The sequence below is a fragment of the Biomphalaria glabrata genome, chromosome 3 (assembly GCF_947242115.1).
Source record: "Biomphalaria glabrata chromosome 3, xgBioGlab47.1, whole genome shotgun sequence".
Taxonomy (NCBI): domain Eukaryota; kingdom Metazoa; phylum Mollusca; class Gastropoda; family Planorbidae; genus Biomphalaria; species Biomphalaria glabrata.
In genome coordinates this window covers 44,584,995-44,605,310 of record NC_074713.1, presented here as the reverse complement: position 1 = coordinate 44,605,310, position 20,316 = coordinate 44,584,995, and the positions used below count along the sequence as shown (strand labels likewise).

Here is a 20,316-nt window from a genome sequence, read left to right as displayed (position 1 = left end):
TAGATCTAGAGCTATCAATGAAATGAAAGCTTTTAGATCTATTTTTTAAATGTGTATTGTTAATTAAAAGTATAGTCACGTATATATTTAACAGAGTAGGCTATATTGAACTGTCATTGATTTAAATTGAAAAAATAACGCCAGCTTTATGAATTGTTACTGCAGTCATCATCGTCACAGCAGTGATCTTCATCGTACTTTGTCTATGTGAAGAACTTTGGTTCAACGGTCGACGGGTCGTTTTACCGAAACAGTGATTGAACGCCACAAAGCCTGACCATCAACGTAGACAACGAATCAACACTACTGTGAAACAGTTTGACGTACAGCCAGAGCACTCATTGATCGTGGCATCGTGTAATTTGCCTGACGCCTAGATCGTCGCTGATCACGTAGGTGTTGGTAGCCTGGACATTGGTTTAGCCGTTAGCAGACCTGCATGCAGATGGGACAGCAGAAACAGTCGTAGTCACACAAGGTCAGAGAAAGACAGTTTGCCCGCTGTCACAGCTAATAATAAGTTAACTTTTCACCCCTTTTTCGTCATCAAGAGAGTCTACGCACAGCCACTTGCTCAGAAGATCCGATATTACTACGCCACTGTAACGGATGCATGTGTGATCAAATGTAGGCTAACTGAAGTATTTCTAAAGATGATTATTTATCCTAGATGCATGCGTACCTTGTTGAGTGTATTATGGTTGCAAGTTCGGTACATAACATGTGCAACAACAATAACAGGTATCACAGACTCAATGACCAAGTTGACTCAAGATGAACTTCAAACAAACGTTTATTACAGAATGGGCCACAGTCTAGTCTGTCACTATAAAACGATGTTATCTCCTCAGAGTCTCGCAGTAACTGATTTCTATTAGTCAATCTTAACCTCTAACCCCAAAGTCTATGTCGTCATTCTAAAATATCCGTTCACTGTCAGTACATTAAAGTGCGCCACCCAACTAACTAAACTAGCTATCTAACATAGTATAGATATTACTTTATATCTACAATATTTGACGCCGAAACGTGTGTCGCCAAAGCGTTCTACTTTGTAATACGTATGGCTTGTGTTTTTGTCTCAAGATATGTTAGGTCTTGGTCTAAAATAATTTCCATTCTCTTAGTGCGCTATTGTTTGGACACTTCTGAAGAAGACGCCCTTCCCTGACTCATTTTCCAGTGCTCCCAACGTTTTTTTTTTTTTTTTTTTTGCTTTTTTTTGGTTAGTAAATTGACCAATTTGACTTGTAAGGTTTCAGACCCTTTTTTAAATTTATTTTAGAAATGAAGACACCATCTTAGCCCAAACCTCTTTCAGGACCACAAGGGATGACTGCTGGCAGGGTTCAGTGTATGCAGTGGCGTAGCTAGGGGTTTGGGGTTGGGGGGGGGGCTTGACCTCTTTAGGAGCCCCTGCATTTTGACATTCGACATCATGAGATGAAATATTTGGCGTAATTTAATGTGAAAACAAATTTCCGACAATCATTTGGGGGACCCTCCGATGGAGGGGGGGGTTTTCGAATTTGGATCCCCACCCTAGCTACGCCAATGAGTGTATACCACACAATTAGGCCGCCATCAAGCATTTCCGCATTTTTGCACCATTCTTTTTTTCGCTGACCTAGGCTTAGCCTAACAATGAATAGATGGCTAGGTGCATACCGTTTCTAAAGCAGAATCAATCTGTTCCTCGCTGTCTCTAAATGTAGGCTATTTCTGGCTGCCCCCATTTCCACATTGATCTTATCTTATCTTATAGAATACAGACGTCACTTCAAAAAAGAAGATGATTACCTCCTACGCGTCATGCATCTAGTCATGCATGTTAACCAATGACCTAAATTCTGCCAAGTCACTGGTTTTCCTGTCTGGCTCAGGCAACCCATCCCATACGTTGATAGACTTAAACTAAAAGTATAATGCATTGGAGTAATATGAACATTATTATTATTTCAATATTTCAATTCTCGGCCTTATTTTAATTTGTCTGCCATGCTTACAGAGACAACAAAACAACCAAAGAAGTTACCAGAAAGGAAAACGTTCTTCGCGTTAATAAAATCGATGACAAACTGACAAGGCCTATATCTTTATGTAACATAACAAAAGTTTCTTTTTCTCTGTTTATATGTTTTAATTCGTTAAAAAAAAAGTTTACATTATCAGTTATGGTACAACGAGACTCACACTAATGTGTATATATATACATGAATTTCATTGGTCCCATTTATACAACTACATCGATATAAAATATTGCAATGTAAACAAAAAAATGTCTTTTTTTTTTTTACAGAAACATATTTGAAGGTCACTGTTATAGACAAGATCACGTCTGCTAGAGAAACGTGGGCTTGTTGTTGCCTTCACGCTTGGCTGCCACTGTCGCTTGGATCAGGTTGGCGGGAGATGGCGCGAACATCAACATGGAGGTCATGGCCGGAGACAATGCCACAACACCTCTCTTGAACCACTTCCAGGAGGAATGGATCGCGTGGCCTACTCTCTTACGCATCTGTAAGGCAAAGAAAACATTTACTAGATCTACATAAATTTAAAAAGAAAAAGACTATAAATAGATTTATAGCCCTTACAATTAGTACACAAACAATGGAGGCTAAACTACCACACGCGCCTTAAGGGTTAAAACTGTACTTCAGGTGGCACGCTACAGTAATATGAGAAGCCACATAGATCATACCTAGTCTATGCCTATATTGTCTATTGTGTGGCTGTGGAGCACCTAGATTTCAACAGAGCTAGGACAACTTTGTACAAATGCTCCTAGTGCTATTAGAGCATGGAATGGATTGCCTGAGCCAGCCAGGAAAACCAATGACTTGGCAGATATTAAGTCATTGGTTAACATGCATGACGCGTAGGACGTAATCATCTTCTTTTTTGAAGTAGGCCTAACACCTAACGTCTGTATTTTATAAGATAGATAACATATGAGCTAGAATACTGCTAGATCTATGCCTACTGTGTGGAGCACCTAGATCTCAAAAGAGCTAGATCTAAGCCTATAGTGTGGAGCACCTAGATCTCAAAAGAGCTAGATCTAAGCCTATTGTGTGGAGCACCTAGATCTCAAAAGAGCTAGATCTAAGCCTATTGTGTGGAGCACCTAGATCTCAACAGAGCTAGATCTAAGCCTATTGTGTGGAGCACCTAGATCTCAACAGAGCTAGATCTAAGCCTATTGTGTGGAGCACCTAGATCTCAACAGAGCTAGATCTAAGCCTATTGTGTGGAGCACCTAGATCTCAACAGAGCTAGATCTAAGCCTACTGTGTGGAGCACCTAGATCTCAACAGAGCTAGATCTAAGCCTACTGTGTGGAGCACCTAGATCTCAACAGAGCTAGATCTAAGCCTACTGTGTGGAGCACCTATAGATCTCAACAGAGCTAGATCTAAGCCTACTGTGTGGAGCACCTAGATCTCAACAGAGCTAGATCTAAGCCTACTGTGTGGAGCACCTATAGATCTCAACAGAGCTAGATCTAAGCCTATTGTGTGGAGCACCTAGATCTCAAAAGAGCTAGATCTAAGCCTATTGTGTGGAGCACCTAGATCTCAACAGAGCTAGATCTAAGCCTATTGTGTGGAGCACCTAGATCTCAACAGAGCTAGATCTAAGCCTATTGTGTGGAGCACCTAGATCTCAACAGAGCTAGATCTAAGCCTATTGTGTGGAGCACCTAGATCTCAACAGAGCTAGATCTAAGCCTACTGTGTGGAGCACCTAGATCTCAACAGAGCTAGATCTAAGCCTACTGTGTGGAGCACCTAGATCTCAACAGAGCTAGATCTAAGCCTACTGTGTGGAGCACCTATAGATCTCAACAGAGCTAGATCTAAGCCTACTGTGTGGAGCACCTATAGATCTCAACAGAGCTAGATCTAAGCCTACTGTGTGGAGCACCTAGATCTCAACAGAGCTAGATCTAAGCCTACTGTGTGGAGCACCTAGATCTCAACAGAGCTAGATCTAAGCCTACTGTGTGGAGCACCTATAGATCTCAACAGAGCTAGATCTAAGCCTACTGTGTGGAGCACCTATAGATCTCAACAGAGCTAGATCTAAGCCTACTGTGTGGAGCACCTATAGATCTCAACAGAGCTAGATCTAAGCCTACTGTGTGGAGCACATAGATCTCAACAGAGCTAGATCTAAGCCTACTGTGTGGAGCACCTATAGATCTCAACAGAGCTAGATCTAAGCCTACTGTGTGGAGCACCTAGATCTCAACAGAGCTAGATCTAAGCCTACTGTGTGGAGCACCTAGATCTCAACCGGTACGTGACGTTTTGGCGCCGCCGTTTTGGCGCCGCCGTTTTGGCGACGGGACGTTTTGGCGCGAGCCGTTTTGGCGACGGGACGTTTTGGCGCGAGATATCATTTGACGATAATTTAAAAAGCACGTAACTTTTATAATAATGTTAATTTCACTCTACCATAATATTGTATGTATAGTATGAATTCTAACACCGTTCAGCGAATTTTTTTTTTTTTAATTATAAAGGTTTTGCTTATTTCATGAATATAGGCTTATAATAAGTCAGATTCCTGAATGGTTATGACATGCTATATGTGAGTTCTGCTAATCGCACTGGATGACATTTTTGGATTTCTTTCCAAAAGATTTAGTTTTTTATTTGACATTAGTGTAATATACGAATTAGCTAAGTCTCACACTGTAATATAACAAAACATCTAACGCTCTATTACGCTGAATGACGACAATAACTCCACACATAGTAAAGATCAAGACTCGGAATGTGGTCAGTACAAACTCTAACGTGAATCCACCAATATAAACAAACACTCTGGGCGACAATAGATAGAAACAAATTCACGACACTAAGATACTTTGAAAAGATATATTTTGAGAAATTGGGTAGGGGTGATTTGGGTGACACATCTTGCATTGACGCAGGTAGAGTTAAACAAATGAAGACAAGACCAGCACCGAGCACTGGTCGTTGGCGTCATGCGTCTGGCGATCATCTCCTTGGGAATGGTCATTACATTTGACACCTATCCCGCCCCCTCTCTTCTGCTCACATTTCACTCCTTGTATATACTCTTTCCTCCACCCCTCCCCTCTCTCACGCGTAAGACGATAATCTGTTTCTAGCACTCCACTTGACATCCCTAGGTGCGAATTTATAATCCTTAATCTTTAATTCCGAGAGCGGCCCAAAGTCTACATACCAAAGTCATTAAATAAACCAATGTTAATGTAAACAAATAATTGCATCAATTTTTAGTCTATCATCGTTTCATTTTTTTTAAATTTTTTTTTAAAATTTTAAAGTAATATCTTAATAAACTTTTTTGAAAATAAAAGTGTGCCTCTTAATAAACACACATACACAAGCCAAAACGCAAACACACATTTACATTTAATACGTGAAAAATATGTCTTAACACAAACACTCATGCAAAACATAGATATGAATAATTCTTTTAAAAGAAATAATACAATAAACGTACATAATGTATATCGCGCCAAAACGTCCCGTCGCCAAAACGGCTGGCGCCAAAACGACCTTCGCGCCAAAACGGCGGGGCCAAAACGGCGTCGCCAAAACGGCGGCGCCAAAACGTCCTGCTTCGATCTCAACAGAGCTAGATCTAAGCCTACTGTGTGGAGCACCTAGATCTCAACAGAGCTAGATCTAAGCCTACTGTGTGGAGCACCTAGATCTCAACAGAGCTAGATCTAAGCCTACTGTGTGGAGCACCTATAGATCTCAACAGAGCTAGATCTAAGCCTACTGTGTGGAGCACCTATAGATCTCAACAGAGCTAGATCTAAGCCTACTGTGTGGAGCACCTATAGATCTCAACAGAGCTAGATCTAAGCCTACTGTGTGGAGCACCTAGATCTCAACAGAGCTAGATCTGCATTCCAATTCCACATATTAACTCGCACTTTTGTTATAGTAAAAAAGAAAGACATTAAACTTTTTTTTTTCAAAGGACAATACCTCCATTTGGGGGCCCAGGGGGCTTAATATTTAATGTAAAAACTCCCCACTCGTTTGGGGGACTTCCTCAAGTGGGAACCCGGGTGGATTTTCCTTTTCTCCCCTCCCTCCCCACACCATAGCTACGCCTCTGGTTGTTGGCCTCCTTAAATCCGACTATGGTTCATCTTGTTTTTTCCCACACGATTGTAGAGTGGTGTAGAGCCTTATCTTATCTTATATAATACAGACGTTACATCAAAAAAGAAGATGATTGCGTTATACGCGTCATGCATCTAGTCATGCATGTTAACCAATGACTTAAATTCTGCCAAGTCACTGGTTTCCTGGCTGGATCAGGCAACCTATTCCATGCTCTAATATCACTAGGGAAGAAGGAGCATTTGTACAAATTTGTCCTAGCATATGGAGCGAAGAGTGTGCCTTTATCTTTGTGTCTTTCTGAGTATTTTAATCGATTTTGTCTTTGTATTTGAAGATTATGGTTCAGTGTTTTATGTATAATAGCTACTTTACTTATGAGTCTTCTATCCTGAAGGCTTTTTGTATGTTGCTCACTTTTCGATACACTTGGAAAGGCAACAGTCACCTCTCCTGTGAGAGGGTCCAGGTTTTGTGCCTTTATCTTTGTGTCTTTCTGAGTATTTTAATCGATTTTGTATTTGAAAATTATGGTTCAGTGTTTTGCTACTTTATTTAATATAGTGAGGCATTACCGTTCGCTTTGGCTATAGAGAAACCAGCGATTTTTCGTTACGCACGCTTTTCTTCCAGAACTGAGACCAAAACTTTTTCGCTTTACACAGTTTTCTTCGTCACCATCTCTCTCCACATAGAGCGGTCTAGGACTGTGTCATTCTAGTAGTCACCATCTCTCTCCACATAGAGCGGTCTAGGACTGTGTCTTTCTAGTAGTCACCATCTCTCTCCACATAGAGCGGTCTAGGACTGTGTCTTTCTAGTAGTCACCATCTCTCTCCACATAGAGCGGTCTAGGACTGAGTCATTCTAGTAGTCACCATCTCTCTCCACATAGAGCGGTCTAGGACTGTGTCTTTCCAGTAGTCAACATCTCTCTCCAATAGAGCGGTCTAGGACTGTGTCTTTCCAGTAGTCAACATCTCTCTCCAATAGAGCGGTCTAGGACTGTGTCATTCTAGTAGTCACCATCTCTCTCCACATAGAGCGGTCTAGGACTGTGTCTTTCCAGTAGTCAACATCTCTCTCCAATAGAGCGGTCTAGGACTGAGTCATTCTAGTAGTCACCATCTCTCTCCACATAGAGCGGTCTAGGACTGTGTCTTTCCAGTAGTCAACATCTCTCTCCAATAGAGCGGTCTAGGACTGTGTCTTTCCAGTAGTCAACATCTCTCTCCAATAGAGCGGTCTAGGACTGTGTCATTCTAGTAGTCACCATCTCTCTCCACATAGAGCGGTCTAGGACTGTGTCTTTCCAGTAGTCAACATCTCTCTCCAATAGAGCGGTCTAGGACTGTGTCTTTCCAGTAGTCAACATCTCTCTCCATATAGAGCGGTCTAGGACTGTGTCTTTCCAGTAGTCAACATCTCTCTCCATATAGAGCGGTCTAGGACTGTGTCTTTCCAGTAGTCAACATCTCTCTCCACATAGAGCGGTCTAGGACTGTGTCTTTCCAGTAGTCAACATCTCTCTCCACATAGAGCGGTCTAGGACTGTGTCTTTCCAGTAGTCAACATCTCTCTCCAATAGAGCGGTCTAGGGCTGTGTCTTTCCAGTAGTCAACATCTCTCTCCACATAGAGCGGTCTAGGACTGTGTCATTCTAGTAGTCACCATCTCTCTCCACATAGAGCGGTCTAGGACTGTGTCATTCTAGTAGTCGCCATCTCTCTCCACATAGAGCGGTCTAGGACTGTGTAATTCTAGTAGTCAACATCTCTCTCCACATAGAGCGGTCTAGGACTGTGTCATTCTAGTAGTCAACATCTCTCTCCACATAGAGCGGTCTAGGACTGTGTCATTCTAGTAGTCACCATCTCTCTCCACATAGAGCGGTCTAGGACTGTGTAATTCCAGTAGTCACCATCTCTCTCCAATAGAGCGGTCTAGGACTGTGTAATTCCAGTAGTCAACATCTATGTCCACATAGAGCGGTCTAGGACTGTGTAATTCTAGTAGTCAACATCTATGTCCACTGCTTTACGGTCCCGTTTGATTACATCCACATATCGGAGGGTGGGACGACCAGTTTTTCTTGGGCCACCACGAGTTGTCCTTAAAGGACTTTCGGAAAAGGTTCACATCCTCAATGCGGCGGTCATAACCAAAACCAGCGCATGACATAGATCTAAATTCAATCCAGAAGATTGGTAATAACGAAACTAAGGCCCGCAGGCCGCGGGACATATTTGGCTAGTTTGAAAATAATGTAAAGTAGGAATTGATTTCTTAAAAATGATTTTTACTCATTTTTGAATTGGTACATCTAGATGAGAGTCTATTAATTGTGTTCAAAATTATTTTATTTTAGTTTAAAAAGAAATAAAAACAAAATATAAAAAAAAATCAACAGCGCCATTTTGTCATTTCAATATAGAAAATGAATCTGACATTGGCTTTGTCAGCATCAGATGTGGAAAATGATGCAGGTCGCAGCTGGGTTTGCGTAGTCAGGTGAAACATCGCAGTCATCTTCGGAATCGAAGACATGACTAATAATGAAGTTGATAGTGTCAACTAAACTATCCTAAAGCTGGTTTTGAATTTGTCGCAAATTTTTTTTTTAATTTTAAAAGTCTTTTTAGCGGCCCCCGAAAGGGGAAAAGACGCTATTAGTTTAGTGCGAAATGTCTGTCCGTCCGTCCCGTTTAGATCTCGTAAACTAGAAAAGATATTGAAAATCCGACATCACAATATTTTAGACCATTCAAAGTTCTGATTCAACGGCTACTTTTTTTTTCTTAAAGCGAAAAATCTAATTTTTAAAATCAGTTATGCAAGCAGTTTTTTAAAAGAGAAAAAGCTAATTAGTATGCATTATAAGTTAGACCTAATTTAAATCAAATAGTAATCTTATAAATTCCATTTTTCTGAACATTTTTTTTTTATTGCGGAAATTTTTTTTTGTATTTTTTTTTTGAGGATTTGAATAAGAGATTGAGCCTTTGCAAAACAATTAGATCAATTATAAGACATCAGTTAGGCCAGGGGAGGCGCGGTGGCTGAGCGGTAAAGCGCTTGGCTTCCGAACCGGGGGTCCCGGGTTCGAATCCTGGTGAACTGGGATTTTCAACTTTGGAATCTTTGGGCGCCTCTGAGTCCACTCAGCTCTAATGGGTACCTGACATTAGTTGGGAAAAAGTATAGGCGGTTGGTCGTTGTGCTAGCTACATGACACCCTCGCTAACCGTAGGCCACAAAAACAGATGAACTTTACATCATCTGCCCTATAGACCACAAGGTCTAAGAGGGGAACTAGTTAGGCCAGGTTCACCTCTTACTTTACATTCACTTACACCTATCCTTTGATCTGCGGGGCCGTTGGCGCACTACACAAGATCTGTTAACATTCTTTCTCCATTCTTATCTCTCATTTGTCTTTGATATAATTTTATTTGGATGTTCTTTCTGAAAATATTGAAGCCTGCCTGGGTGGACCACTTCGGGGGCCGATTTTGAGTTTGTGTTTCCACACAAACTCTTTTGTAACCTTGTTTTAAAAGTGTTCTTGAAGAAAGGATTTTTTTTGTACAGCGGAGAGGAGGAACTTCAATCTATCGTTATATCTGTACAAATAAAGCTTTTTTTTTTCTTTCATTTATATTCATATTAGATTTACTAATTGATCTAGACTCTAAATTAAATGCCGAAGTATTGTTACAATAATAATTAAAACTATTTTTTTCAATTTTACCTCTTTTCTCGCCTTTTTACGCTTCTGCTTACGCCTCTGTCGACTTCCGGTTAAATCCGTTCGTTCATTGGCTGTATCCTTTTCAGTCCCACGATTCCTTTGAGAGGTGAAAGGCCTGAAACAGTTATCCACACCATCTTGCTCATCCCTGCTAACCAAAAAGGACTCGTCATCATCAGGCCCCACCTCCTCAAAATCGGAGTCACGGCGTCTTCTGTAACCCAGGCAACCGGACTGTAATTTAGGCATGGTGCTTAGGCTATTCTGTTCTAAGGTCTCATCCAATATGGCCGCGAGCTGGGTTAGGCGCTCACATCTCTAATGGGAAAATGACTGTCTTCTTGAGTTAAACAAAATGTAAATGAACAAATGGCCGTAATTAAGAATACAGACAGACATATCAGCAGGCAAATGTCCCAGATGTTACGGGTAGAGACAGGTGTTATTGTTATTTTGTAGGTGATACTAAACAGAACTCATCTCTTCTTGATGTATTCTAATCTAGGAACATCCAGGTTTACAGCTGATGGAGCCAAAAGGTCATCAGGCCGAGGTATTGTTTTACTCGATGAGTGTTTTCCTGGTCGTCACGTATTATCACCCTTCGATAATGAGAGATTATCTCCTCTTGTTAAGCAGTGTATCGTTCTCCAAGTGACCTAGTTGTTTGGCGAAGTTCCAGATAGTGACCTGTGTACATAAACATGGCGCATTTGAAAAATGAACAAAGTTTGTACAAAATGTTCAAGTATTGGCATCTACAGAGCTCAACAAAGGTAATAATAATAAAATGTGGAGAGGGAGGAAAACGCTAATAAAATTTTATACGAAAGTAAAAGAAAACAAGCAAAATATTGAGAAAACTTTAAAAAAGGAAAGCTTATCTAAGGGAAAGAATTTCGCACTTACAACATATCTCTCAATAATGTAGAAGCTATTACCCTTATTCGATATCAAACAAAAATAATTATTTACCAAAATTAATTGACTAATTGGTTAATATATAATTGATTCATGTTTTGTTAGGTACAATAAACAATTGTTTAAAGTTTCAAACTGATCAGAGAATGATTGTGGAAGAAATAACGTGTTCACTTATCCAAGGGGACGAAACCGTATCTGTGAGTACTGAAGGATTAACTTCACTTGCTGGTATCAAACAAAATAATTAATTACCAATAATTAATTGACTTATTGGTTTATTATATTTTTTTAAAATTGATTCATGTCTTGTCTACGCCAATGAATAATTGTGCAGTTTTAATTTGATCCGAGAATGGATGTGGGAGAAAAAAACTTTTTACCAGACAGGAAGAAGACAGACAAAGTGAGTTGTTATAAACTTTGTAAAAGGTACATATATGGTTATTGTTTGGAATGACCAAAGCCCGACATTCTTTGTTGACTGTGTGTGCCAAACTTTGGGGACATTTTTCTGTTAGCCAGTCCAACACTGCGTATATCAGCCACAAGGATCACCTGTAGGCCACCACGGCAATCTGCAACACTGCGTATATCCGTTAGGGGGCCTACAATGATCACCTGAACGCCACCACGGCAATCTGCAATACTGCGTATATCCGTTAGGGGGCCTACAATGATCATCTGTAGGCCACCACGGCAATCAGCAACACTGCGTATATCCGTTAGGGGGCCTACAATGATCACCCGTAGGCCACCACGGCAATCAGCAACACTGCGTATATCCGTTAGGGGGCCTACAATGATCACCCGTAGGCCACCACGGCAATCAGCAACACTGCGTATATCCGTTAGGGGGCCTACAATGATCATCTGTAGGCAACCACGGAAATCTGCATATATTGAAACTACCAGTGTATTGTTATTAAGTGTTGTTTTTTTTTAATTTCACTACGCTTATATCCAAGTAAATGTTAACTAATTCAAAGCGACAGTTGTTGAAGTTGACTAGTCTAGATGATATCGTTACAACCGCAGACAATTGTTTGCTATTCGATTTCTTCTGATATTTAAAACTCGGTATTCGTCCGCACATAATACAAGTGAATGTGAATACGTGTTCAAAATCATCTTCGAGTCCTATTCCGAATCGAATCGATCATCTCAAAGACCTATTCTAAATCGGTCATCTTTACATCCTGATGTCAATATGCCATCCTTACATCTATCCAGGGGCGCAGCTAGGAATTTTTCATCTTTTGGGGGGGGGGGGGGGGCTTGATCTCTTTTGTGGCCCTGCATTTTGAGTAATATTTAATTTTAATAGTAAAAAGCACTTATTGGTGGCCTCTCTCAAGTGGGGGCTCGGAGGATTTTCAAATTCTCCCCTTTCTTCCCCACCCTAGCTACGCCACTGCATCTGTCTCGCTGAAAACCGAATTTCTCGATTTCTTTTAATTCCCCCATGTCAGCTTTTCTTTAAGCTTCACGCTGACGCTCATATCAGCTGTGTTTAATTCAATATGTTTTTAGTCAATAAGCTGGGTTTTTACATTATATATATATCGTCAATTAGCTGTTTTTTTTACATAATGTGTTTATTGTCAATTTGCTGGGTTTTACATAATGTGTTTATTGTCAATTAGCTGGGTTTTTTTTTACATAATGTGTTTATTGTCAATTAGCTGGGTTTTACATAATGTGTTTATTGTCAATTAGCTGGGTTTTTTTTTACATAATGTGTTCATTGTCAATTAGCTGGGTTTTACATAATGTGTCCGTCGTCAATCATCTGCGTTTTTTCCAATGCATTTTTTTTCTTGAAGTGGACAAATTGTCTTCTCGTGTTCAAGATCAGGTCATAATTAAGAAAATAGAAAGTGGCCTATTTATAAGCGAGTAGAGAGTAAGAAAAGGCACAGGGGGTAAAACAAAGAAAAAGAACCATTTTCTTATAATTTTTGTCGTAGAATAACACAGACACACACACATACAGTTACCACCTAAACACGTGACAAGTTTGTACGAAATGTTCAAGTACTGGAGAGTGATTCCCAAACTTTTTTTTTTCTGAACAGAACACTTTGCAGAGAGAGAGGGGGAGGGAGAGGGAGGGAAGGAGAGAGAGGGAAGGAGGGAGAGGAAGGGAAGAAGAAAGAGGGAGGGAAGGAGAGAGGGGAAGGAGAGAGAGGGAAGGAGAGAGGGGAAGGGAAGAAGAAAGAGGGAGGGAAGGAGAGAGGGGAAGGAGAGAGAGGGAAGGAGAGAGGGGAAGGAGAGGGAGGGAAGGAGAGAGGGGAAGGAGAGGGAGGGAAGGAGAGGGAGGGAAGGAGGGAGAGGAAGGGAAGAAGAAAGAGGGAGGGAAGGAGAGAGGGGAAGGAGAGGGAGGGAAGGAGAGAGGGGAAGGAGAGGGAGGGAAGGAGGGAGAGGAAGGGAAGAAGAAAGAGGGAGGGAAGGAGAGAGAGGGAAGGAGAGGGAGGGAGGGAGAGGAAGGGAAGAAGAAAGAGGGAGGGAAGGAGAGAGGGGAAGGAGAGAGAGGGAAGGAGAGGGAGGGAGGGAGGGAAGAAGAAAGAGGGAGGGAAGGAGAGAGGGGAAGGAGAGGGAGGGAAGGAGAGAGAGGAAGGGAAGAAGAAAGAGGGAGGGAAGGAGAGAGAGGGGGAGGGAAGGAGAGAGAGAGGGAGGGAAGAAGAAAGAGGGAGGGAAGGAGAGAGAGAGGGAAGGAAGAAGAGAGAGGGAGGGAAGAAGAAAGAGGGAGGGAAGGAGAGAGAGAGGGAGGGAAGGAGAGAGAGGGAGGGAAGGAGAGAGAGAGAGAGGGAAGGAGAGAGAGAGAGGGAGGGAAGAAGAAAGAGGAAGGGAAGGAGAGAGAGAGAGGGAGGAAAGAAGAAAGAGGGAGGGAAGGAGAGAGAGAGGGAGGGAAGAAGAAAGAGGGAGGGAAGGAGAGAGAGGGGGAGGGAAGGAGAGAGAGAGAGGGAGGGAAGAAGAAAGAGGGAGGGAAGAAGAAAGAGGGAGGGAAGGAGAGAGGGAGGGAAGGAGAGAGGGAGGGAAGGAGAGAGGGAGGGAAAGAGAGAGGGAGGGAGAGAGTCAAAGGTCATATGTGGTGCCTCATTGCCAGCCTCTTTCCTCTATGTCAATGGGGGTAAAATGGCACCCGAGTTGATCTTTGTTCATTGAAACCACAACCGCTTGACATTAGCCTGAAAGCACTGAAAACAAATGTGCAATGCAGTCTAATCCCAAAGAACACACACTGCACATTGACAGTAAAAACTGCAACACCAGGAGAGAATTTCTACATTAAAAAGTAACAGACAGACAGACAGACAGACAGAGGAGTGAGTCGATATAAGCTTTGTAAAACATCTGCTCCCTTTTTTTTATACACATTCCTTTTGCGTTTTTTTTAGACAATAAAATTCAGTAAGAGAGAAAATGAATAAAAGAGTTATGTGGAGGAAAGAATTTGAAATTCAACGTGAGGAAAAAAAAGACTGGGGGGGGGAGATTTAAAGCAAAATAAACAATATCAAAGACGCTACATTGACTGTAACTATTATTAACTAAATATTAAAGAATACAATAAATATGCATACATGTCTTTATGTTTTTTTTTACTAAATAATACACAATACTTGTTGCTAGCAGCGAATGAGGTTAGAAATATTCTTCCAATGTGTTGAAATGTGCAGACAAAGTATTAGATCTGTATAATTTATACTAGTCTACTTCCCCTTTCAATTCTACTTTCTGTACACGGATTGCTATTTATAGTTTCGACTCCGTGTCTGACAATCTCCAACAGAAAAAAAAAGTAGATAAATTTATGCCTGGTTGTTGAGTCCACAAAAAGTGACCCATTTATGGAAAAAAAAAAGTTCTTAACTAAAACATTCACAAGAGAAATATTCAATTCAACGCAATTTAGAACAAAGTACGAAAAAAAAAGGGACATTAATGTTATTGCTATCGTTACCGCTGCCAATGTTTTGTTGACATAAAAATAACTATTTCAAGGTTAACTCGAAGCAATACATGGTACTAATGTCTACCAACAAGTAGTCAGTGGAGGCGACAAAGACAGAAGAGATGAGTGTCACTTCGATCAGTTCCCAACAAAGTAAAAAGCTGATGGCGACTAGTGTGCAGTAAAGCGTGACAGTCCCAACAATGGTCCAGACCACACAGTGGCTTTATATATAAACTCATAGCCTTGAGTCAAGCTATACTCACAAACTGCAGTTTTCCTTTAAATAATTTTGACCTTCTTGTTTTGAATAAAATAAATGTTTAAAAGAGGAAATATAGGTTAATTTAGGTTATTTTAATAACAGTGAAATTGGTGTCCCTTAAATTATAACTGTTATAAATGACTTTAAAGCAAAATTCAGAAAGTGTAACTACCCGAAGCCCTATAACAAAACATTTAGGCCTATATAAATAACTATATGACTATACTTGACTAGATCTTGTCACTGTAGTTACAAATGAAATCTTTTTTTTTTTTTTAAATCTAGAAAATACTGCGTTCTTTATTTATCAATAATGCAAAACCGCAAAAGGGTAAACAGGAATAATAACAATATAAATCTAATATCCCTAAGTAAATAAATAAATCAAAGAGGTATATCTGTAAAGTGTAAATATACCTACCTTTAATTATCTTAAGTAAACTAAATCATTTATTTATTACACAAGATTGCCACAATCTATTCCTAATACTAGATGTAGATCTATATAGTGCACTACTGACCTGTGTACAGACAGACTGTGTTGTGTGCTTTATGTGTCTACAAAAAGTAGGTCACCTAGAACTGGTGGCGTGAAACGGTAAGCGTGTTGCCACTTTACTGTTGGTAATGCGAAGTACACACGTGTTGCTATAAGCATATTGGCCTACATTATGTAACCATTCTTTTTTAAAAAAAAAACTATAATCTAATCTTTACTTCTATACCAGTTTTAAGTTTAATTTCATTATTATATCTACTTCAATCTACAAAAGGCTATAGACGCGGCATGTACGCACCATTTAAAATATGCAAATCTGAGAACATATTAAAATATGAACGCAATTTATTCTGTGTTGTGGCATGCGCTCTGAACTGTCGTCTCCATGGTCCCAGGTTCCAACCCTGCCTACGGGAGCTTCGGACTAGAATGTAATAATCTCCAGAATTTAAAGTAACCTCCGAAACATGTAAAACAAAATGAATATTTATCTAGAATAACCGGTACAATTACAATTATATGATTAGTATAATAAAAGTGCTCAATACAAAAAGCCTGGTAAAGGTCCATAGGTCTAATAGGTTTATGATTTTAGTTTATATTTTACAAGTTGTCGCATACAACGTACATTAGAACTATCTCACATTCTGAGTATTTAACAAAACACTTTGCACATTCTGAGTATTTAACAAAACACTTTGCACATTCTGAGTATTTAACAAAACACTTTGCACATTCTGAGTATTTAACAAAACACTTTGCACATTCTGAGTATTTAACAAAACACTTTGCACATTCTGAGTATTTAACAAAACACTTTGCACATTCTGAGTATTTAACAAAACACTTTGCACATTCTGAGTATTTAACAAAACACTTTGCACATTCTGAGTATTTAGCGGAACACTTTGCACATTCTGAGTATTTAACAAAACACTTTGCACATTCTGAGTATTTAACAAAACACTTTGCACATTCTGAGTATTTAGCGGAACACTTTGCACATTCTGAGTATTTAGCGGAACACTTTGCACATTCTGAGTATTTAACGGAACACTTTGCACATTCTGAGTATTTAACAAAACACTTTGCACATTCTGAGTATTTAACAAAACACTTTGCACATTCTGAGTATTTAACAAAACACTTTGCACATTCTGAGTATTTAACAAAACACTTTGCACATTCTGAGTATTTAGCGGAACACTTTGCACATTCTGAGTATTTAACGGAACACTTTGCACATTCTGAGTATTTAACAAAACACTTTGCACATTCTGAGTATTTATCAGAACACTTTGAACATTCTGAGTATTTAACAAAACACTTTGCACATTCTGAGTATTTAACAAAACACTTCGCACTTTCTGAGTATTTAGAGGAACACTTTGCACATTCTGATTATTTAGCGGAACACTTTGCGTATTTGATATAGAGAGATTACTTCACGTGGTGACCTACTAGTTAATTATTCCAGTAGCTCGTGGAACACCAATTCAGGCCTCGCGGAACACTGGGGCTCCTCAGAACGTAGTTTGGGAAACACTGGTCCATCTAATTATCTAACTAATGTGCAATAATGTTAATGGTAATGCATTCCGAAAGTAGGCCTACTGATAATGATTAAACATTTAGTGTCAATCTGTGTTGGCGTGGGTGTCGACTTAAACTAAAATAAATATGTCTAGGCCCAATACATGTACAGGAACACCCTTTAAAAAAAAAACACGCATTCAGAAAGTAGGCCTATTGATAAAGATTTTTTTAAGGGTTGGGGGGAGGGCGCTTTTTTTTATCTGTTTAATTATTTGCACACCCACAAACACTGTGGTGATAATATTTATTTATTTATTTTTTTTTTGCTTTGGTTTTTTATTGGAAAGGGTTTTAACCCAAAAACCGCTCTTAGCTATACTAGTGGAACTTGTGACTGTAAAATTACTTTAGTTAAAAAACAAAAAAAAAAACGAACGCAAAACTATTCACCTAATTTAGCGGGACGAGAGATATTATTTCTGGGGCGAGGGGTTGAACCCCAACTTGTCCCCCCACCCCGGGTACGCCTATGGCATTTTGTGTCAGCGTGAGTCTTAGAATTAGTGACACACACACACACAAAAAAAAAAATTAGAGGGTAGAACGTCTGCAGGTCTACAACAGCTTGGCCGTAGCGGGACCTTTTAAACACTCGGCAAGCGGAGTTCGCTAGTGAAAGTCATGGTTTTTGTGGGTTTTTTTTTTTTATAAAAAAAATAATTTTCAAGAATAAACAAAGCAAAATGTTTTTAGAATGCTTAAAAAAAAAAAGAAATCTTAAATAAGGGAAAGAACCGCACTATTACTATATTGAAAAAAATATTATTTATCACTTTATAATTAACTAATGGATATATTTTTTAAATTGATTCATGTATTGTCTTCGACAATGAATAATTGTGCAAAGTTTCAATTTGATCCGAGAATGGGAGGTGGGACAAAAAAACGTTTACAAGATTTGTACCAGACAGAGAGCTCGTTGATATCAGCTTTGTACTAAGAGACTATAAGTATCCGACATAGGCTACATTCAGTCACAAGAAATGTATAAAGCTATCGAATCACGTTTTCTATCATAGTGCTCGAAAAAAATATCTAACCATGTGACTGCGGCTATCCAATTGTATTCCATTTCTTTGTCGAATGAGAGCCGGACAAAAATCTCTTAGACGTGTCTGCTCTGTTGATCAGTCCCTTTAAAAGCCATACTTTTGCTTTACAGTTAGATAAAACTACAGAGACTAAGTGTGACAAGTCAAAAACTCGCTGTCAGAGTCACTCAAATTATTATTTTTCATTATTTATTTATTTTATTTTAATTATTTCCCCATCCTACCCCCAAATTCTCCACCCGCGCCACCTTTTCCTCTCCAGGCTAGACTTAGTTGACCACATTGGAGATAGCTAGGCCACGTCTTTCGATTTATCTTCCCTTGACCGGGGCAAAGATACGCACAGACTCTTTGATCTTATCGGCAGGATGTCTAACAGCCGCAGTGGACACCACCTTGTGTGGAATGCAAGTCACTCCTCCCCCCCCCTTTCTCCTACGTCTCTCTTTGATCTAGGAGATAACTCGAGTCAAAGCGCCTCTCGACGTACCAATGTGCGACTCCCATCTCGAGTCTACTTCACCCACGTGTAAGATAAGTTCTTAGCCTAGGACATTTCCTGTTTCCGCCCATATCTTCCAGGACTATATAAGGTAGAGTAAGGCGGAATAGACACTCTCTCCTTTCTCACTATATCTGAGCAATCGAGTCGGGACTATATTTATTCTCCCTCCTATAGGAATACCTGGTGGTAAGCCGAACTTAATCACAAGTTCCATCTTAATTACTTTTGTGCTATTTCCATTGGATATTATCATGTGTAGTGTATTATTTCATTTATATTTAATTAGTGCATTGTGTATTTCTCACTGGCGTAAGTAGAGAACATAGACATGCCCTATGTATGTATTTATGAATTGCATTAATCTATTAATGCTACGCTGCTCAATTGATCGTTGATGCAACCATGTATATATTTGTACATCTTATTTTATTTCCTTTATCTCGGTTGACCGCCTTGATAATTTTACTAGCGCACTAATACTGCGTCTAGAAAAGAGTTATGAATTATCTCCCCTTTACTCATTTTACTCTGAGAGTTGCGCCGCTTGAACGGACACCCTCTCCATTCAAGCGCGCTCCATTGTTCTCGACCCACGGTCATATGTAAACAAACCATCTGGGTCGCTGACCACCGCCCAATTCACCCCCCCCCCTCTCTTTCTCTATCCACCTGTGTTATTTATTTGAGATTATTATTTCCCCTTTTATGTACATTTTTATATTATTACTTTCCCTTTTATGTACCTTTTTATATTGCTACTATCAGCCATCTATTTTCCAAATCCCATTTGTCATCATCTCCCCATTGTGCTCTAAAGCAATTTTACCAATCTGACGAATGCACCTCAGTCGAGGGCATCGATAAGATGTATGAGAGACATGTCCTAACTTGTCTTTATTTATCCGCAGCCTCCCTCAGGTGTTTGCCTATCTATTTATCGGATTACTTACCTGCCCATTTATGTGCTTAGTGCTATTCAGCACTGCACTTGCCTACTGAGATCTACTCAACTCTACTACTTGGCGCTTTCGGCCTTGCCCGCCTAATCGACAGCCCACCGGTCAACCTATTAGGTGCGACGTCCCTATGGAATCAGGTCTGTGCGAGACGTCATAGCTACGCCAACCCTCTGCAACTCACTGGACATATCCTGTCAACTACGCTACCACGGCAGATCAGCTCTGCCCGCAGTAACCTTGTGCCCACGGTAGCCGGCCACCCGCCCTACTGTGCCCACTACAGATATTAGAACTTGGGATTGAGACTCCACAAGAACTATATCACCGGCGTCCCTCTATCCGCAAGAGCGCCACCTCCAGCTTCAGAACCTCAAGCCAGGACACAGCCAGCTGCGACATCAACAGGAAAACCAGCTAAGTCAGAGGACAAAGTGACATACTCTCTTATTAAGTGCAAGAGTGATGATTAAATCTAGTATTATTTAGAGATAGATGCAAACCCTCCCCCTTTTTATTCTTATATGTATATTTATGTAAATAAATATTCTTCATTTTTAACTTTTGTATCTATCTTTCATTGCTTGTCTCGTTGCGTGTCTGCTCCCGATTCATATGCTGATGGGTTGGTGTGTGATAGCTTTAAAAATAATCATCCCCTAGACATAAA

At 40.1% G+C, this 20,316-nt stretch overlaps 1 protein-coding gene across 2 annotated transcripts; it reads right to left on the bottom strand.

Annotated features, from left to right (window-relative positions):
* Nucleotides 1-775: 775 nt before the first annotated feature.
* On the bottom strand, nucleotides 776-15,699 carry LOC106050149 (uncharacterized). Of its 2 annotated transcripts, none has more exons than XM_013205095.2 (3): nucleotides 15,560-15,699; nucleotides 9,895-10,584; nucleotides 776-2,518 (listed from the first exon to the last, which is right to left on the bottom strand). In XM_013205095.2, the coding sequence occupies exons 2-3, from the start codon at nucleotides 10,141-10,143 to the stop codon at nucleotides 2,342-2,344; spliced, it is 426 nt and encodes a 141-aa protein (XP_013060549.2). In that variant the 5' UTR covers nucleotides 10,144-10,584; nucleotides 15,560-15,699; the 3' UTR covers nucleotides 776-2,341. The 2 variants fall into 2 exon arrangements, with proteins under 2 accessions (XP_013060549.2, XP_013060548.2); XM_013205094.2 differs by having other exon boundaries at nucleotides 15,460-15,612.
* Nucleotides 15,700-20,316: the final 4,617 nt, after the last annotated feature.